Genomic DNA, 16,201 nt, shown 5'->3' with positions numbered 1-16,201 from the left:
CTGGTATCCTGGCAGGCTTTGAGCTGTTCGGGCGGGATTTTTACGCTTTATTACCAGAGTCGGAAAGGTGCGAATTGTCTCTTCTGGGGGGAGACTCATCTGTTATCTACGGTTTATACCTAAATATTTTCGTTCAATCTTCTGCTTTCTTTTAGTAAGAGTAAGGCAGAATATGAGATTATCGACGAAGAGGCGTTGTGGATTATGTGTTAGGACACGTACATGTCCTCACTCAGGGTTTGTTGATGTCACGTAGGTAAGTATAATCTCGTCTTGAAACGTATCCATTAACAGGTCAATAAGTAGCGCGCTTGATGTCGGTGAACCTCATCCATCCTCTTTCGATTCGTTTAAAGCATCACATAGAAAAACCCCGCAACACCGGAGTTTTGAAACGTTTTGTCCCATCGTCAAACTTTTGCTTTGGAATCACCAGATCTCCTGATGTGCAGGTACTAGGTACATATTTATGCCCAGTGGAGATTGGTGTTTAATGTTTCTCCGCTGATATATTTGCGTTAGTAGCCTAGAAAGCCTTCTTTATTAGAAAATGTCACGGTTTGCTGAAAATTGCACAGACAGTAGCCCTACTATACATACACTGTGCAAAGAGCCCATAAACTCAACATCTGGTGAAATTATATGTAGTTGGGAGTTTCGCAATACTGTGAGTACTGAACCTTGTCTGGTCCCCACCCCATTGTCATCATTAACTATATTATATTTTTATTAGCAGAGGCAAGGGTAAATCCTCCACAATCAATCACCTCTATCTAGGGGTATATCCCATGAACGAATCGCACACCCAAACAGCTTATAGTACTTCGGATACTGTTCATGTTAAACCACACCCGGCATGTCCCTCATCTCTTCGCTAACAACCAGAAGATGACGGACCCTTGATCATTGACATCTGACAGTTAGCATTTAGTACCAATGATCGGAACGCATCTTTTCGTGACTATTAAGGAAAAGCAATTATTAGGCTTAGCTAACCGCATGCAGCCTTGCAACTACTTAACCCCACTCCGCTCCGGCGATCGTGAAGCAACCGGACCCAGAGATATCAACACCCAGCTGGCCAGCCTCAAATCCATATATACTCACGATGTCCGCCTCCAGCCTAACAGAAGCCTGGTCCCTCGACCTTACGCCCGCCACCACCTCCGCCCCCTTCATAACCCTCCTCTCCTCCGCCTGCCTCCCCGCGGCCAACTTCAACACCTGGCTCCGCAATGACTACATCTACGTGCACGCGGGCACGCACTTCCTCGCGCACCTAATCTGCTCGCTCCCGCCAACCACAAAGCTGCACCCGCTCCTCATCGCCGGCTACATCACCCTCCTCAGCGAGCTCTCCCTCTTCCGGTCCAAAGCGGCCGCGCGCGGCGTGGCCCTCCCAGCCCTGCCCGCACCACACCCAGACCCCGGCGTCGAGGCCGCCCGCGACCCCATGGAGGTTCTGGCAGAGCTCACGCCAACCGCCGCCGAGGGGTGCGTGGTGTATATGCGCTTCCTGATGGAGCTGTGTGTGGAAGGCGGGGCGCACTGGATGACACTGCTGGCGGTGCTATCGATATGCGAGAAGGTGTATCTAGACGCGATGATAACGGTGCGCGAGAGCGAGGCATTTAAGAGCGGGGCGCTGGACGAGAATGTGAGGGGCTTTGTGGAGTGGTGGTCAAGTAAGGAGTTTTCGGAGTATGTTGGCGTGTTGGAGGCGGAGGCGGCGGCGGTGAGGGGCGGGGAAGGGTGGAGGGAGGACGAGGCGAGGGCGGCGGTCGAGAGGGCGATCGTGTTGGAGGTTGGATTCTGGGCGATTGCGACAGAGGGCTTGGAGGGCCAGTAGGGCGGAGTAGTTGCTTGCAGCTACATAGCTGTTGTTTGTTAATTTGTTTGTTGCAGCGGGCGCGGGCGCGGGCACGATGACGACGGGTGTGCGGGTGTGGCGCCGACGGGTAAGTAACGTGCAGATGGATAAATTGTCACGCATGAAGAGGAAGAAGAAGAAGAAGAAGAAGAAGAAGAAGAAGAAGAAGAAGAAGATCGATGTAGTCGGACAGAAGAGTTTATTTCCTTATCATGCAGCGCCGGGCGTGGTCGGGCTTAAGTTGTTTATCGATGATTTGTTTGTGGGAAGCGAGACACGGGATTGGCTGGGCTGCGTGACGTCCGGTTCAGGCGCATGTTTTTTTGATTGCTTGCACTGCGCACTGAGTGTTTTTTTGTTTGTTTTTGTGTGTTTGTCTGTGCCTTAACCGTGCCGTATCGCATCCAAATATATGCATTATCTGCCTCCTTCATATAAACAACGCTTTCCAAATATACAACTGCACCCCGGCCGGGTGAGATAATGACAATATACAGAAAAATAATACCCTCTGACAATTCACAAAGGAGAAAAACAGAAATATCATCTACAAAAGAAAAGAACGGAAAAAATAAATCTACACAAAAGAAAAGAAAAAAAATATAGTCGTGCGGGTATATACAACCCAATTCCAATTCCAATCGAATCCCAATCCCAACTCCCAACCCAAAGAAATCCCCCCCCCAAAACTCCATCTCCATCTCATCCCCCCCCCCCCGCTCTCTATCTGCACATACATACATACACCCCTCACGCTCTCTCTATTTACACTCCCACCGGCGCCACACCCCCATCCCTACCCCACCACCACCACACCCCCGCAACTGCAATCCATCCGGGCCACATGAGTAGCAGCACCACCGGATTCGGCTGCAGCAGCAGCAGCATCATCTCGTAAAATAGCGCATCCTTGAGGCGCCGCCACCGCAGCGCGAGCACCCGCGAAGCCCAGCTGAGGTAGGAGAGGATGTAGGTAAAGAGATTGAGGCTGAAGAGGGAGAAGATGGAGGCCATGAGGGGGGAGCTGGCGTGGCGGGAGGACCGACTTGTGCTTGTGGGTTTTGAGGACATTGTGTTTGTGTGTTTGCGTGTTTGTGTCTGTGTTTGTGTAAAGTAGGTGAAATGGGTCAAGTGAGTAGTAATGGTAGACCGCCTCGGTCGTAGATATTGTAGATGTAGGCAGAGCTGGTGGGAATTCGATGCGTCTGTGTGTACAGCAGTAGTCTTATATACTAGTTACAGCGTCTCGAGACCGTCCTCTTTAATAATAATAGGTAAATCAGCACCGACGTATCATCTCCCACAGGCAATCTACATGTCTCCATACCTCTTATCTCGATTTTTCTTTTTCTTCTGCTGGCCGCCTAACTTGCTGGACGCCGGGATGACTGGACGCCTGGATGGCTGGCTAAGTATGTAGATTGTAGATGAATGCAAAGCGATGAGCTGAACCAAGATCAATGCCTCGCGCGCGTGTCGGTCTCCAACTCGCTCAAAAGAATCTTTCCGCTAAAACACCGAGACGTGGAATAACAGCAGCTGGCGATGTATGTAGCTATGTCGCAGAAACAGTCTTAGATGGAAATAGCAATAGAAATAGCTAGTATATGGTAGAAGCTGGTAGGAGTTCAGTTCGTAGATCCGTTAATTCGTGGTATATACTCAGTGGTTCCAAAAAAGAACTGCCAAACAAAATAAAAAAAATCTGTCTAATAAAATAGCATGAGAGAGAAGGAGGCGAGAGAGTCGAATATTAAAGGGCATCGAAATTTATCGAGAGCTGCATGCAGGCACGTGGAACAGGGAAAGTAAGGCATGCAAATGCAAGGGTTTCTCGGCGGTATGACGCAGGCGGCTACATCCGGACGCATTGCCCTGATCCAGGATCCCTGAACCCCTGGCAGGGGGTACGGGGTTAGGACGTCACTGGACGGTCATGACCGCCATGTAGAGTAAGTACTTTAGGTTACTGAAGTACTCCAAGTACCCTAAAGTAAGTTAGAGAAATTAAAGATAGTGATTCGGCGTGAGTGGATATTGTGGGGAAAGCGGATACAGAAAGGTGACGTCGTTGTTGTGGGGGACCGGCGGGAATGAGCTGGTTCAGTCAAGCTTTAAGGGTCGCAGTAATGTCCCGAGAGATCAAATCGGGCCAAAATCCGTTAGAGAGAAGGTTTAAGGGCGGTGTTTGTACGGCGGAGAGTATGGAAGTGTTGGCCCATCAATTGAATACACCTACATATACTCCCCCAAGAGTCGACACTCGTTTGTAATGTGATCAGCTAGCTTAACGTCGATAAACACAGGGACAGAAGAAGACATGTACAACTAGCGACATCACGAACCCTCGGTTGAGGAAATGCCAAGAGACGAGTGACCACTGGTGTTGCACACAGCCCTGGTTGAGCTAGGCATTGATTAAGCTCGACACACTTAGTACCGTGCTTGCTTTGCATGCAGGTACTGATTAATTCAGAGAATTACCTACACGGCTGCTGTTTTCAAAGATGGCCTTTAGAGTAGACAATCGATGAGTTGAAATCTATTGTATGCATGAACTGATGATCAAAACCAGGGAAGAGGGGAGAAGACTCACTCTTTATAGGTACAGTTTAGAGGACAAGATGGCTCCAAGACATAAGTACAAGAGTATGTACATTTACATGTAGTTTGGAGCCACGCCCGAACTCAATACCGAAACGTTGACAATAACGTAATCGCCAGCACCAACCGCAACGACCCGCCACAAACGGCCGAAACTGCTCGCTGGGGAAGGCTTGCTTTGCTAAGTCAGCCACGGCAGGCCCAGAGGCATAAACCTCCTTCATTTGGTGTAGTGTTGACGATACAAGGGAGTTGCTTCTTATAAGTCTCTTCGCACGAGGCGCTACGGTAGTGTAGAGAGGTGTGTGCTCGGCTGTGTGAAAGGTACCGGGTTCAATTTAAGCTTTGCGAAGCTGTGTGGGCCGATGCCGCGACCGGTAGTCTAGGGTTACGGCGGGAAGCCTTCCACGCAAGTACAAGCAGAAAATCGCCCATATCCACACACTTTACATGTAATTAACCTTCTACTAGTTGTTAGATACATGGCTTTTCAGAAGAGGCCGTAGTAGGAATGCCATATAGACTTCTTTACTTGACCACATGCACATACCTAACTCAATACCTGTTCTATTCTGTTAATAAGCAGACTTCTGTCTCCCGTCCCCTTGATATCATCCTTGAACAAGCCAAATAAGGGCAGCAGTAATATAATCCATTGAATGTCGCCATAACCGCACGGTTGCATACGAGTATGAGATTGTTATTATTATTCTGTCCTTAAACAAGTCGCACCCGATTCGAGTGATCAACCATGAAGATAATAAAGATCTAATTGGTTAATTAATTGATTCATTGCGAAGATAAAGACATACATGTACTCAAGATCTGTGATAGATGGTATTTTGTGTTCTGTTATATCGTGTTCGTTCTTAAAAGGATTAAAATAGTTAGAATTACAGGGCTTGGATACCAATTCCATTCTCTGTACTTGCCAGTCTTGTTAGCCGTTCCGCCGGTGGTAACCATTTGTAGCCTCGAGCTCACTCAAGTCGACGACCATGCTGGTAGAAAACTAGAGCACAGTAGGTACGAAAGGCTTGACATGTACTGCCGAGCAGTCGCCCGACCGTCGGGGCGTATGTTTTACATGGTATACATGTAGTTAAGGGGCCTGGCAGACTGACGTGACATGCTCAGAGACACTGGGAAACTTTAAATCGGAGCATGCATGCACCAAAAAGACCCTTTTGACCGGCAGATTGATAAATTAAAAGCTACACTTCCCCATCCCACCTTTCCTCTAAATTCCCACTCAACCTCTTCTTCTCTTCTTTACTCCACAACTCATCCCCACCAACTCAATTCATCGTGATAATACCATCTGTTTAGACTGAGCACGTTCAGTAAAATATTCAACCATCCTCTTGTAAGTTATCCCAATTCCCGCCCATCGTTCAGCAACCATCATTTGCTTAAGTATTATTCTGCTGCTCAATTTATCAAAGACTGCTCAAGTTGAATTACATTTACTAACTTATCATCAGTTGACTTTTCAAAAAAAAATTAATTTTCTACACACTCATCATCAACTCATGGCAGCCAATTTCACTGTCATGCCCCCCAGGGGCAACGGTGCCAATCCGTGGCCCCCCATCCCCGCTGCACCGGAATGCCGCATCTTGAAGGATGAAGTTCCTCTACCAGAAAACCACAATGATGGCTACTTCCCAGGCCAGTTCCCTGGCAAAGACGAACAGATGTTCATCGGTAAGTGTTGACTAGTCAGCTTTTTTTTTTAATTCTCTAGTTATCCGTGACTAACGGTTGCACCAGTCATGAATTACCTTGAAGGAGTATCGTACATCCCAGATGAATTTATTGAGCGTGAGACTGAGTCATTTTATAAGTCTCTCGGCATTGATGGTTTGTATCCTGAAACATTCTGTTCGATTGCTACTGGAGCTAATTTGTTTGTAGATTCGTATTTCAAGACTGAGACAGTCGTAAGTATATCTGATTCTGCTTCAATTAACCCAGGGAGGGATGTTAGCTAACTTGTTTTAGGAAAATGTAGCAAACAATATTTTGTCGCTGTATGCTGCGAAGGTGCATTCATTTTCTAGGAAGAAGGTGCTCGATATCTGTTTTGCAACGGAATCCCAAAGTATTTAATCCTTTTTCCTGAACTTAAAAGCTAGTGTCTAACTTTCCTTTATAGATCACGCAGTATTCTTTGACTCCACCGAGCCCGGTGTATCTGTCCTTTCGGGAGCTCGTTATGAACAACTTATGGATACCAAATACCTCGATGGGTCAACCCCCAAAAGGTCATGGCGTCTTGAGTCCTTTAGGTCACGTGTTTACAAACTGAGATGCTACTTCTTGTATCTCTGTGAATTTGCCAATCCAACTCCCCTGGAAGGCGAGACTGACCTTGACGTGATCTCCGATAAGACTTTCTTGGAAAAGGTTACGCCAAATACAAGAAGAATCTACCAGGAGATCATCAATAGTGTTGTGAGGGTCACCGGTCCTGTGATTAAAATGGTTCCAATCAAAAGGGAGATGCGTCTCGTTATTGGTTTCAAACAGGGCACTACAATGGGTCTATTCTCTGCCCTTAGTGATCTTTATCACCACCACGGGTGTACCTCACTTAGGAAATACGTTGGTATGAACTCACTCAATATATAATGAATATGGAAAGAAAAAAAACTTGGAAACTTATTTTTTACTAACTATATCATAGAGCATTTCTCAAACGGAGTGACTATCATCTGCATTTATTTGGCGTCTACCCCTGATCCCGAATGCAAGTTCAATTTCCCACCTATCGAGGTGTGCATTGAACAGATTGTAAGGGAAGTCAGTTTACTCAACTGCATTCCACAAAATCTCTTCCAGGCTCATTTCATGAGTGGAAAGCTGAGCTTGCAGGAGTCTATCTATGCTCATTGCGTGTGTCACTTTGTGGGCCACTTTTTGAACAGATTTGGTAGGTAACCCTTACTTCAAATCGGTGAAAGTTGGATACTAACCTTCGAATAGGTAGCGAGCTTGGGATTTTGTCAACCTTCCTCGACCCCGCTAATACCGCACATGCCGAGCTTATGAGTAATCTCAAGCGTCGATTTTCTCATGAAACTTTTAATGCAGATTATATCTTCAAGTGCGTCAAGGAGCATCCGGCTCTTATTCATGCGCTTTACTTGTCTTTTGCAAGCAAACACTATATTCAACCACGCCGCAAGGGAGCCAGTATCCTGAAACAGTCCTTCACCAGTTCCCAACTGTTGAAGGGTGATCCAGTCTTGACTGAAGAAGAACTGAATGCTAAAATTACGACTTCCGTCAGAAATGAAGATCAGGAGCGGGTTATGAAATTCTTTATCACCTTCAACAAACATGTTTTGTCAGTGAAATACCCCTAAGTATCATGCATTTCCCTTGACTAATGGTTTGAGGTAGGAAAACGAACTTTTATACGCCAACAAAGGTTGCTCTCAGCTTTCGAATTTGTCCGAGCTTTTTACCGGCGAAGGATTATCCTCAGCCTTTGTTTGGGATGTTCATGGTTCTTGGATCGGAGTTTAGAGGGTTCCATTTGGTTCGTCCATTGCCAGTATCAGTTTCTTTTGGGGCTCTCACTAACAGTACAACAGAGGTTCCGTGATATTGCCCGCGGCGGTATCAGGATCGTGAAGAGTCGCAATGAAGAGGTCTATACTTTGAACTCTCGCTCTGTTTTTGACGAAAACTATAATTTGGCAAATACACAAAACCGCAAAAACAAAGACATTCCCGAAGGTGGTGCAAAAGGGGTGATCCTCCTGGACGCCAACCATCAGGACAAGGAGGTTTACGCATTTGAGAAATATATCGACGCAATTCTTGACCTTGTGGTAGTAGGCGATGTACCTGGTATTAAGGAACCTCTTGTGGATTATTATAAGAAACCCGAGACACTGTTCATGGGCCCAGACGAAAACACAGCTGGTTTAGTTGATTGGGCCACCACCCATGCAAAGAGGAGAAAGGCACCATTCTGGAAGTCTTTCTTTACTGGAAAAAGTGCTAGTTTGGGTGGAATGCCTCATGATATCTATGGGATGACCTCTTTGGGCGTCCGTGAATATGTTCTTGGAATTTATAATAAGCTCGGCATCGACCAACGGAAAATGTTGAAACTACAGACTGGCGGTCCTGATGGCGACCTTGGATCCAACGAAATTCTCCTAAGTAGTGAGAAGTATGGTGCTATCGGTTCGCCTTCCTGTCTCCTAAATTCCCATCCTCAAAATTCATTTGCTAATATTCTTGCCCTAGTTGATGGATCTGGTGTCATCGTTGATCCAAAAGGTTTGAATCGCGACGAACTTGAACGCCTTGCCACTAAACGTCTCATGGTTTCCAATTTCGATGTTACTCTGCTTTCTGAGGTAGGATATCGGGTTCTTCTTGACGATGTTAATCTAAGGCTTCCGGACGGTGAAATCGTCCCTAACGGGACCATTTTCCGTAATACGTTTCATCTTCGGTCAAAGCTCCTGTTTGATATCTTTGTTCCATGTGGCGGAAGGCCCGAATCAATCAATCTCTCCAATGTGGGGAAGCTTATTGGTGACGGAGAATGTACTATTCCATATATTGTCGAGGGGGCAAACTTGTTTATCTCACAAGATGCAAAGTTGAGATTAGAAGAGGCGGGAGCAATCCTTATTAAAGATGCCAGTGCCAATAAAGGCGGCGTCACTAGCTCTTCCATGGAGGTATGTTAATTATAAGTTCCCATTACTATTTGCTTGAAAAATACTCACATCTATAAATTTAGGTCCTCGCCTCCCTTGCTTTCACCGATGCGGAGTTCACCACCAATATGTGTGTCATCGACGGCATCACCCCGTCGTTTTATACATCATATGTGAAGGCTGTTCAGGATACTATCCGCGAGAATGCAAGACTGGAATTTGAGGCTCTCTGGCATGAGAAAAGGGTTACTGGAAAGAAATTTTCCGTTCTCTCCGATGAGCTCTCGATGGCTATCATCAAGTTGGACGAAGAGATCCGGGAGACTGATCTTTGGAAGAACCTTTCTCTAAGACGCAGTGTTATCAAGGAGGCCTTGCCGGCCTGCTTGATCAATACTGTCGGTCTCGAGGTGCTCTTGAAGAGAGTTCCTGTCAACTACACGAAGGCTATCTTTGGAAGCTACTTAGCTAGCCGTTTCATCTATGAATATGGAGCCAACTCGAACCAATTTTCTTTCTTTAATTTGTGGGCCTCCTATTACTCTGAAATTTTACCCCTTCAATTCAATAAATTCTAACTCCTCTTTTTCTCTAGCATGAACAAGAAATTAATAGCCGCTGCCCAAATCTAAGACCGGCTGCCATGCCTGATCATGAAATGGTCAATAGTTTCCATTTCAAAAAGTTTCCTTTGTATTTTCAATCTACATGGGTCTCCTTCCTTTAATTACATGCGTTTCTCTTTTTTTTCTCTCGATTTTTCAATTTCGGAAGACTTGGAGTTGATTTGTGGAGCATATACATAGCTTGGCAAGAGACGTAATCATCTATGTAGTTTCATAAATACAATCTTTAATAGCTGAATAAATTATTCTCTTTTGTGGCTTTTATGTTTGTTATCCTCATAACCGTAACCTAAACCACTCGTGACATGCATTATTCCTACTAAGGTAGCCCTCATATAGTGCATCCATCGCAATGTGCATATGGAGACTGGAAGCCTTCCCGTAGATATTCTGAAGGTGTTCAAACTTGAAGCCTTGAAGATAAATTACAGATCTTGCATAGAAACGGCTCACAACAACTCTGTAGACATCCCCTGGGGGGATCTACAGACCACATTTGAACGCCTACAAACCTTCAAAAATATCCACGGGAAGGCTTCCACTAAATGTACATGCTACAAAGTATCTGACCCCAGCTTTACACGCGATGCGGGCCAGATAGAATACATGGATTGTATTGGAACAGTTCACATTTGTTTGTTTCTTATGTTTGAGAGTGTTGACTGTGATTGGAGGGGAGTTCTGGGGATGAAACATGTTAGCTATTGCATAAAATTAACGAGTTAACAAATAACAAGCAGTGTTGCGGTTGCAACGGTTGCATCTAGATGTTACGTAGTTATATGAATATTTATTGAACTCAATTCTTGTGATATACATGCTATAGTATAATTACATATATATATGTACATGAGTATTTATCCGTTAGTTAGCATATCTGAAAATTATCATCGATCCAGCCTTCTCTATCATAAAATACCAGTTATAGCTCATGTTAGATGTGATAGATCAAGGGTAACCAACCCCACGCACGGCTAGAAGACGGAAGGTCCGTGTCTAGCATTTGGGCCTACTTTGACGTGGATGCGAGTTGAACATTACATCGTATGATAATGCAAAATTATCTAGGGTGTAGTTCTGGGTGTACATCATATTTTAAGCATTTTATGAATTTGGAGTAACAGCTCCACGTTCCCCCCCCCCCCCCCCCTCTTTACAAGCAAGTTACATTCGATGAATAACCTTATTTTCAACATTTTTCGAGAGACCAATAGTTAATATTCCCCCCTCACCTGCAGATTGCCTTTCCTGAATATTAGCCAAATCACCAAAAAGATGGAACGAATTCGAAGATAAGCACCCTTTAAACCAAGATTACTCCCAAAGCGAAGATCTCCTCCTGCACGCATGTTTCCACTGATTCCATCGAGAGGGGGTCGTTTCGATCTTCTTAGCGCAGTTGAGAGATTGTCGCCTTGATAGCCATTTACTACCTGACTGCTCATGCCTAAGGTCGGCATTAGACGTTGGCGATGCTCCTGACTCCTCATTGGAGTACCTTCCGGCTCTGGAGAAGAGCGAGGCGGTCAATCCATTAATTTCCTTGATTATAGAGGTGGGGACCTACCATTGAAACCCCCGCCCTCATTTCTTCTGCTAGCCTTATATCTTTGGGTCTGCCGCAGGGGTGGCGCCATACTGATTCCACCACCTTGGTCACTGCAAACACTACTTTCTGCACTTCTCGGCTGCATGCCTCCACTGACATTTCCAATGCGAGCGCCAGTCATAATGAAGTCCGGTTGCCCGTCATGACGTTGTCTTCTATTCTGCGGTCTTTGTTGGGTATGGTGCGCGGCTGCCAGGTCCTGCAAATGAGGTGGATGGTGTGTGGACGCGCTTTGTTGGGCGGACATGAGGATGGCCTGGTTGACATTTTCAGATGCGGCATTTCGAACTTGTGATATGAGAGTCCGTCGTTTTAGCTTATCATATAGCTCCTGCGAACATTAGAGTCATTTTGTGAGTTTTCACACCAAAAAAATGAAAAAAATTAAAGTAGAGCAGTACTTGAGTTTGCGCCAATTTCCGTCCTTTCTCACGCCAGCCTTCCATCAATTCGTGGTTCTTCCTCCTGAGCTCCTCCTCGGCGATTGTCATAGCAGCAATTTTATCCCTTAGACTCGCTATCTCTGAGTTTGCATCTCTGATTATCTTGTCTAATTGCCCACTCAGTGTATTACTTCTTTCAGTCAAGGATTTCGCTAGATATTCCTGGTAAACACTGTAGTATCTAAAATTTAGTCTCTAAATCACAGTAGTAGGATATATAGATTCAAGTCACTACAACTAACACTTCCTGGGTAACCTGGTACGTCCAAAATCCTAATCCTTTCGAGCAAACCTCCATGATAATAGTTGGACTTAAACCACTCAGAACACTCGTTTTGTAGTCATCACTTGGATTTAACGCTGTAATGACTGCATCGTCGGGCTGAGAAAGGGTTGTCTCACATGCGGGGCACACTCGCTGGTCGTTAAGTGGTGGCTCGGTGAGTTGGAGGGATGATGCACAGGATATGCAGAAAATATGACTGAGAACAGAGACTCGGTATTAGTAGGTAATAAGGTGTGAACCGTGTTCAGATAGACATACCTGCATGTTGTAACCGCTGCTCTGACGTCGAGTTGTGCTCGACAGCGAAGGTTATTGCAGCGTAGGGTAAATCCGTCCATTGAAACTTGAGATTAGTTTATCTTCAGAGTAACAGTTTCACTTGGTACTCGTACGGGTAAAGGAACAAAGGGATCTTTGTGGTTGCGTAAACCTATCAATATTTTTGATCACACGTTTCTTCATTACTTGGCGCAAGATCTGCGACCATGAACCAAATTCTTTCGATAACTATTTTCGAGCGAGTTAAGCAAGCTCAGGATAATTCTCTTGCTACATGGACTCTACCAATCCTATGAAATTTATCCTCACCGCTGCTGCCTATATAGACATAGTTAATGAGCCTGGCTTGGCGCATGGAAACTCACTCGATCCTATCTGGAAGCTATCCCGAAGTCACGTATTACACCAAACTACTACGTAGACTAATTTTCTCTCTTTTAGGGTGACATAAATAGCTCTATATAGCTTATGTTATTCGGGAAACCCCTTTTATGAATGAACCCAAGAGCACAAGGTATATCACGCATGCCCCAGTTAGCTGAATTTCTTTATTGATACTTATGCTATATATGTTACTCGTAATTTAGAGACGAGGTTTTCTATCTCGATTGTGCCTATCTGAGCTACTTGCGGGGCAGGGTCGAGCTTCAATTAAGTTCTGATTTCGTGGTTTACAGCAGTAACTAGGTAACTAGTGATGGAACGGCCCGAAGCACAGTGACGTCTGTTTTAGGTTGAATGTAGGCTCATCCCCAACCCGTCTACTTCTGAGTACGAGACTAGGTTGAATGTCACCAACTACATACTGTGTTTAAAGCTATATTAACTGTCACGTGCCCCCTGTCAGTGTAGGTACATCGATCCAGCGTAGAATTTAGATGTCCTTCCAACTCCAATCAGCCACTTCGTACAAGCTCTTAGATTCTTGAACATCTTTCTAACTCCCCTTCTCCCAGGGGGATAAACTCTTTATCTTTGGCCTCACAACTAAGTTCTTTCCTCTAAGTCTTTCATTTTCCAGGCTTGTTATAAGAAAACCATCATCCAAGCCAAGGCCACACAATAGAAGCATTCCTAATCCAAATCAGACAGGTGTCGCACTTTCGACCTGAGTATCTCCAGGTTACAAAAAGCATAATCTTCGAATTTACTTCTCCGTGAATCAAGTCTTGGGGCTTTATCCCAGCGTACAGGCATTGAATAACCCTTGGCGGTGCCCGACTTCGAACATATGTGTTCACCTTTGAACTCGTCTGCATCTTTAAAATTTGTCTTGATACAACTCCCAAGTGCCCACTCTTGTATACGAGATGGTTGGTTTATCGGATCTGGTCGACGTTTAACAACCTTAGGTTCATTCGGAAAGGTTTGGAGTCCGCACCTCATCTATAATAAACCAGACTCAGTAATCAAGAGGAAATTGGTGATGGAGATTAGCGCAGTTGCTTTGACATAATTATAACTGGGATGAAACCAACTTGAGTCAATTGCCAGGTAGCGCTTGTGAATATATTTACGTTGCTGGTATGAATCGAAGTAAAGTTCAGTACTCGTACTATGAATTTAGATATAACATCAAATAGGGTAAATAGGTGGATGGAAAGATCGAGGTGGAAAATAAATTATAAATGGTAAATACTTACGGATGGGCTAATGTGTAATCTCTAGACATCAAACTTACTTATTCCACATTAGGGCAAATATACACTTGTGGTCAGTTCTTAGGATCGACTGTATGTACATCTGTACAGCTGTCATGACTTAGCGAGCAAGATCTCCCAGCCACTAAGTTGCTGTTAGATAAGCGTAACGTAAATGGGCTAATAAGTGAGACCGCTGTTACATTCTCTCAAGCCCAAAGACGCTCACATTTTTTCAACGGTCACAAAAGTCATTGGTACATCGAGCCCGAGTCAGAACTAGTACTACTTATGTACATATAGTGGTATCTAGGTCATCTCAGCCATACCTACATACCATACAATCAACTACATGTACTTTTATACATTTGCGACATTGTTTGGGGCACGCGCAACTAGCTGCAGCACATTTCAATTCATCCTGTCTAAGGATGCTCTACTACTTGTTTCCAGGATATCCTGTCCGCTAGCGAGTGCGCTCCGACATTCTGACCGTTTCCGTCTGGCGAACATTCTTAACCAAACTGGAAACTCTTCTGCTCATTTTGAATCACCAATATCACCTTCTGATGTCACGAATGGACCATTTCGAGATATCATGTGACCGTAAAATATACTGTTTCTGTTTCCTACCAATCTACTTTGCCCTAATCCTTGTCCATTCAGCCAATCAGGGTCAAGCTTCGAACACTGAGTCTAACTCTCACTTTATATCATGTTTGATTGGATAGATATGACCTAATGGAACCCTTCCCCCCCCGGGCCTACATGGACAATGTTAACATCTAATTTGTGCATATTCTTCACTTCCCAAAGAGTAAAGTGTCTGCTATGTGGAGACATCCTTACAACGATTACCCCGAAAACGGCGTTGGTGCGCAGCACGAAGACCTTCCACCAGCGAACAAGATGAAGGTTTAAATCGGAGGGCGCCCCGTTGATTGAACGGCTACCGAAAAGATTGACCAGCCCAGAATTTCTTGAATAAGGCGCACCAGTCCGGTTCGCATTGTACTAAACCTGCACCCATCCAATCACCTGCAGTGATTGGTATTAACCCTTATGCCTACCCGCGAGAAGAGACCTAATCTTTATGCGAATGCAAATCTGTCTCGATAGGCAGATATGCCTTATCGTTTCACCCCCCCCCGGTTTTTTTCGCACGGCCAGGGGCAGGGAACTTTGAAACAAGTATGTGCGCAGGGACTCGACTGCCCCCCCACTAGCGACGCATCTCTGGAATCTACGTCAGAATATACCTTCTAGATTTTTCGGTAATCTAGCTAGCTATGCACCCATCTGGTCGAGCCTCATCTTCCCCCCCCAAATCTCCGATGCTAACCCGTACATGCTGGTTCAGATGCATGGGATGGAATGCCCGGCGAGTGATAACCTATGATCATAAGCCATTACCGAATCATACTACTCGGAAGGAATTACGTGATCTCAGCTAACATTCATAACTGGGTTTATTTTACAGATTATTCAAACATCCAAAGCTGTGAAGCTTCTAGGCTTGTTGCCATACCGCGTCGGCGTATGCCAAGACAATTATGTCCCACCTCGCCTGTGATCCTGAACTTGCGCATGATTATTCAGCTGCTTTATCAGAAGTGGGTTTAGGCGTCCATATACCGGGCCCCCATCAAAGTACATCTTGTGTATTTCCCACAGTTTGAGCGCTGGTACTTATGCATGCCTGAAAAGGCTTCGAATTCCTCTTAAGAACCATATGGTCATGTATATCAGCCTTGTGGTAGTATATGTACACGTGTATGAAGTACCCAGAAATACATGCGTAAGCCAGATAATTCTGCATAGACTCCCAGCACAGACAATATAGCTCTTAGAGTCAGTTTCTAGTACCCATTACTAGGGGGTCCATCCACCTCGCGACCGCGAGTTGTTACTTTTGATATCCCCAGTTGGCTGCCAGTTCGAACGTTCCTCTAGATCTGCCAGTTTCACTCCCGCCAGCTCCCGTATTATTATTTTGTAGTTCAACTTCATGAGGTCTTTAAACCCCGCTGGTTTTATGTAACTGGGTACTCTTCGGGCCACCATTTTTTTCCCTCTCTCTCTGCACTTATGGGGCCTTCGGCCCCCTCCACCTCCCTCTCTATAATGCTGTTAAACCATTCAAGTACATATTTTGT

General features: G+C 45.1%; 4 protein-coding genes across 4 annotated transcripts; 2 read left to right on the top strand and 2 right to left on the bottom strand.

Moving 5' to 3' along the window:
* Window positions 1-1,108: 1,108 nt before the first annotated feature.
* LAJ45_05316 (uncharacterized protein) lies at window positions 1,109-1,849 on the top strand (the record flags this gene model as incomplete). Its single annotated transcript, XM_046114887.1, has 1 exon — window positions 1,109-1,849. The coding sequence occupies one exon, from the start codon at window positions 1,109-1,111 to the stop codon at window positions 1,847-1,849; it is 741 nt and encodes a 246-aa protein (XP_045971924.1).
* Window positions 1,850-2,635: 786 nt separating this feature from the next.
* On the bottom strand, window positions 2,636-2,941 carry LAJ45_05315 (uncharacterized protein; the record flags this gene model as incomplete). The annotated part of the gene is made up of 1 exon (XM_046114886.1): window positions 2,636-2,941. The coding sequence occupies one exon, from the start codon at window positions 2,939-2,941 to the stop codon at window positions 2,636-2,638; it is 306 nt and encodes a 101-aa protein (XP_045971923.1).
* Window positions 2,942-6,027: 3,086 nt separating this feature from the next.
* Window positions 6,028-9,740, top strand: LAJ45_05314 (uncharacterized protein; the record flags this gene model as incomplete). Its single annotated transcript, XM_046114885.1, has 11 exons — window positions 6,028-6,181; window positions 6,248-6,337; window positions 6,392-6,417; window positions 6,479-6,578; window positions 6,633-7,085; window positions 7,164-7,409; window positions 7,463-7,826; window positions 7,883-8,021; window positions 8,077-8,677; window positions 8,741-9,183; window positions 9,246-9,740. 11 exons carry the CDS (start codon window positions 6,028-6,030, stop codon window positions 9,738-9,740), a joined length of 3,111 nt encoding a protein of 1,036 aa, XP_045971922.1.
* Window positions 9,741-11,002: 1,262 nt separating this feature from the next.
* Window positions 11,003-12,138, bottom strand: LAJ45_05313 (uncharacterized protein; the record flags this gene model as incomplete). Its single annotated transcript, XM_046114884.1, has 5 exons — window positions 11,003-11,031; window positions 11,089-11,295; window positions 11,356-11,728; window positions 11,799-12,012; window positions 12,083-12,138. 5 exons carry the CDS (start codon window positions 12,136-12,138, stop codon window positions 11,003-11,005), a joined length of 879 nt encoding a protein of 292 aa, XP_045971921.1.
* Window positions 12,139-16,201: the final 4,063 nt, after the last annotated feature.

This window comes from Morchella importuna (genome assembly GCF_003444635.1).
Source record: "Morchella importuna strain M04M26 chromosome Unknown Morimp01GS014, whole genome shotgun sequence".
Lineage (NCBI taxonomy): Eukaryota > Fungi > Ascomycota > Pezizomycetes > Pezizales > Morchellaceae > Morchella > Morchella importuna.
The sequence above is the reverse complement of the archived record's forward strand: the minus strand, read 5'-3'. Positions and strand labels throughout refer to the sequence as shown.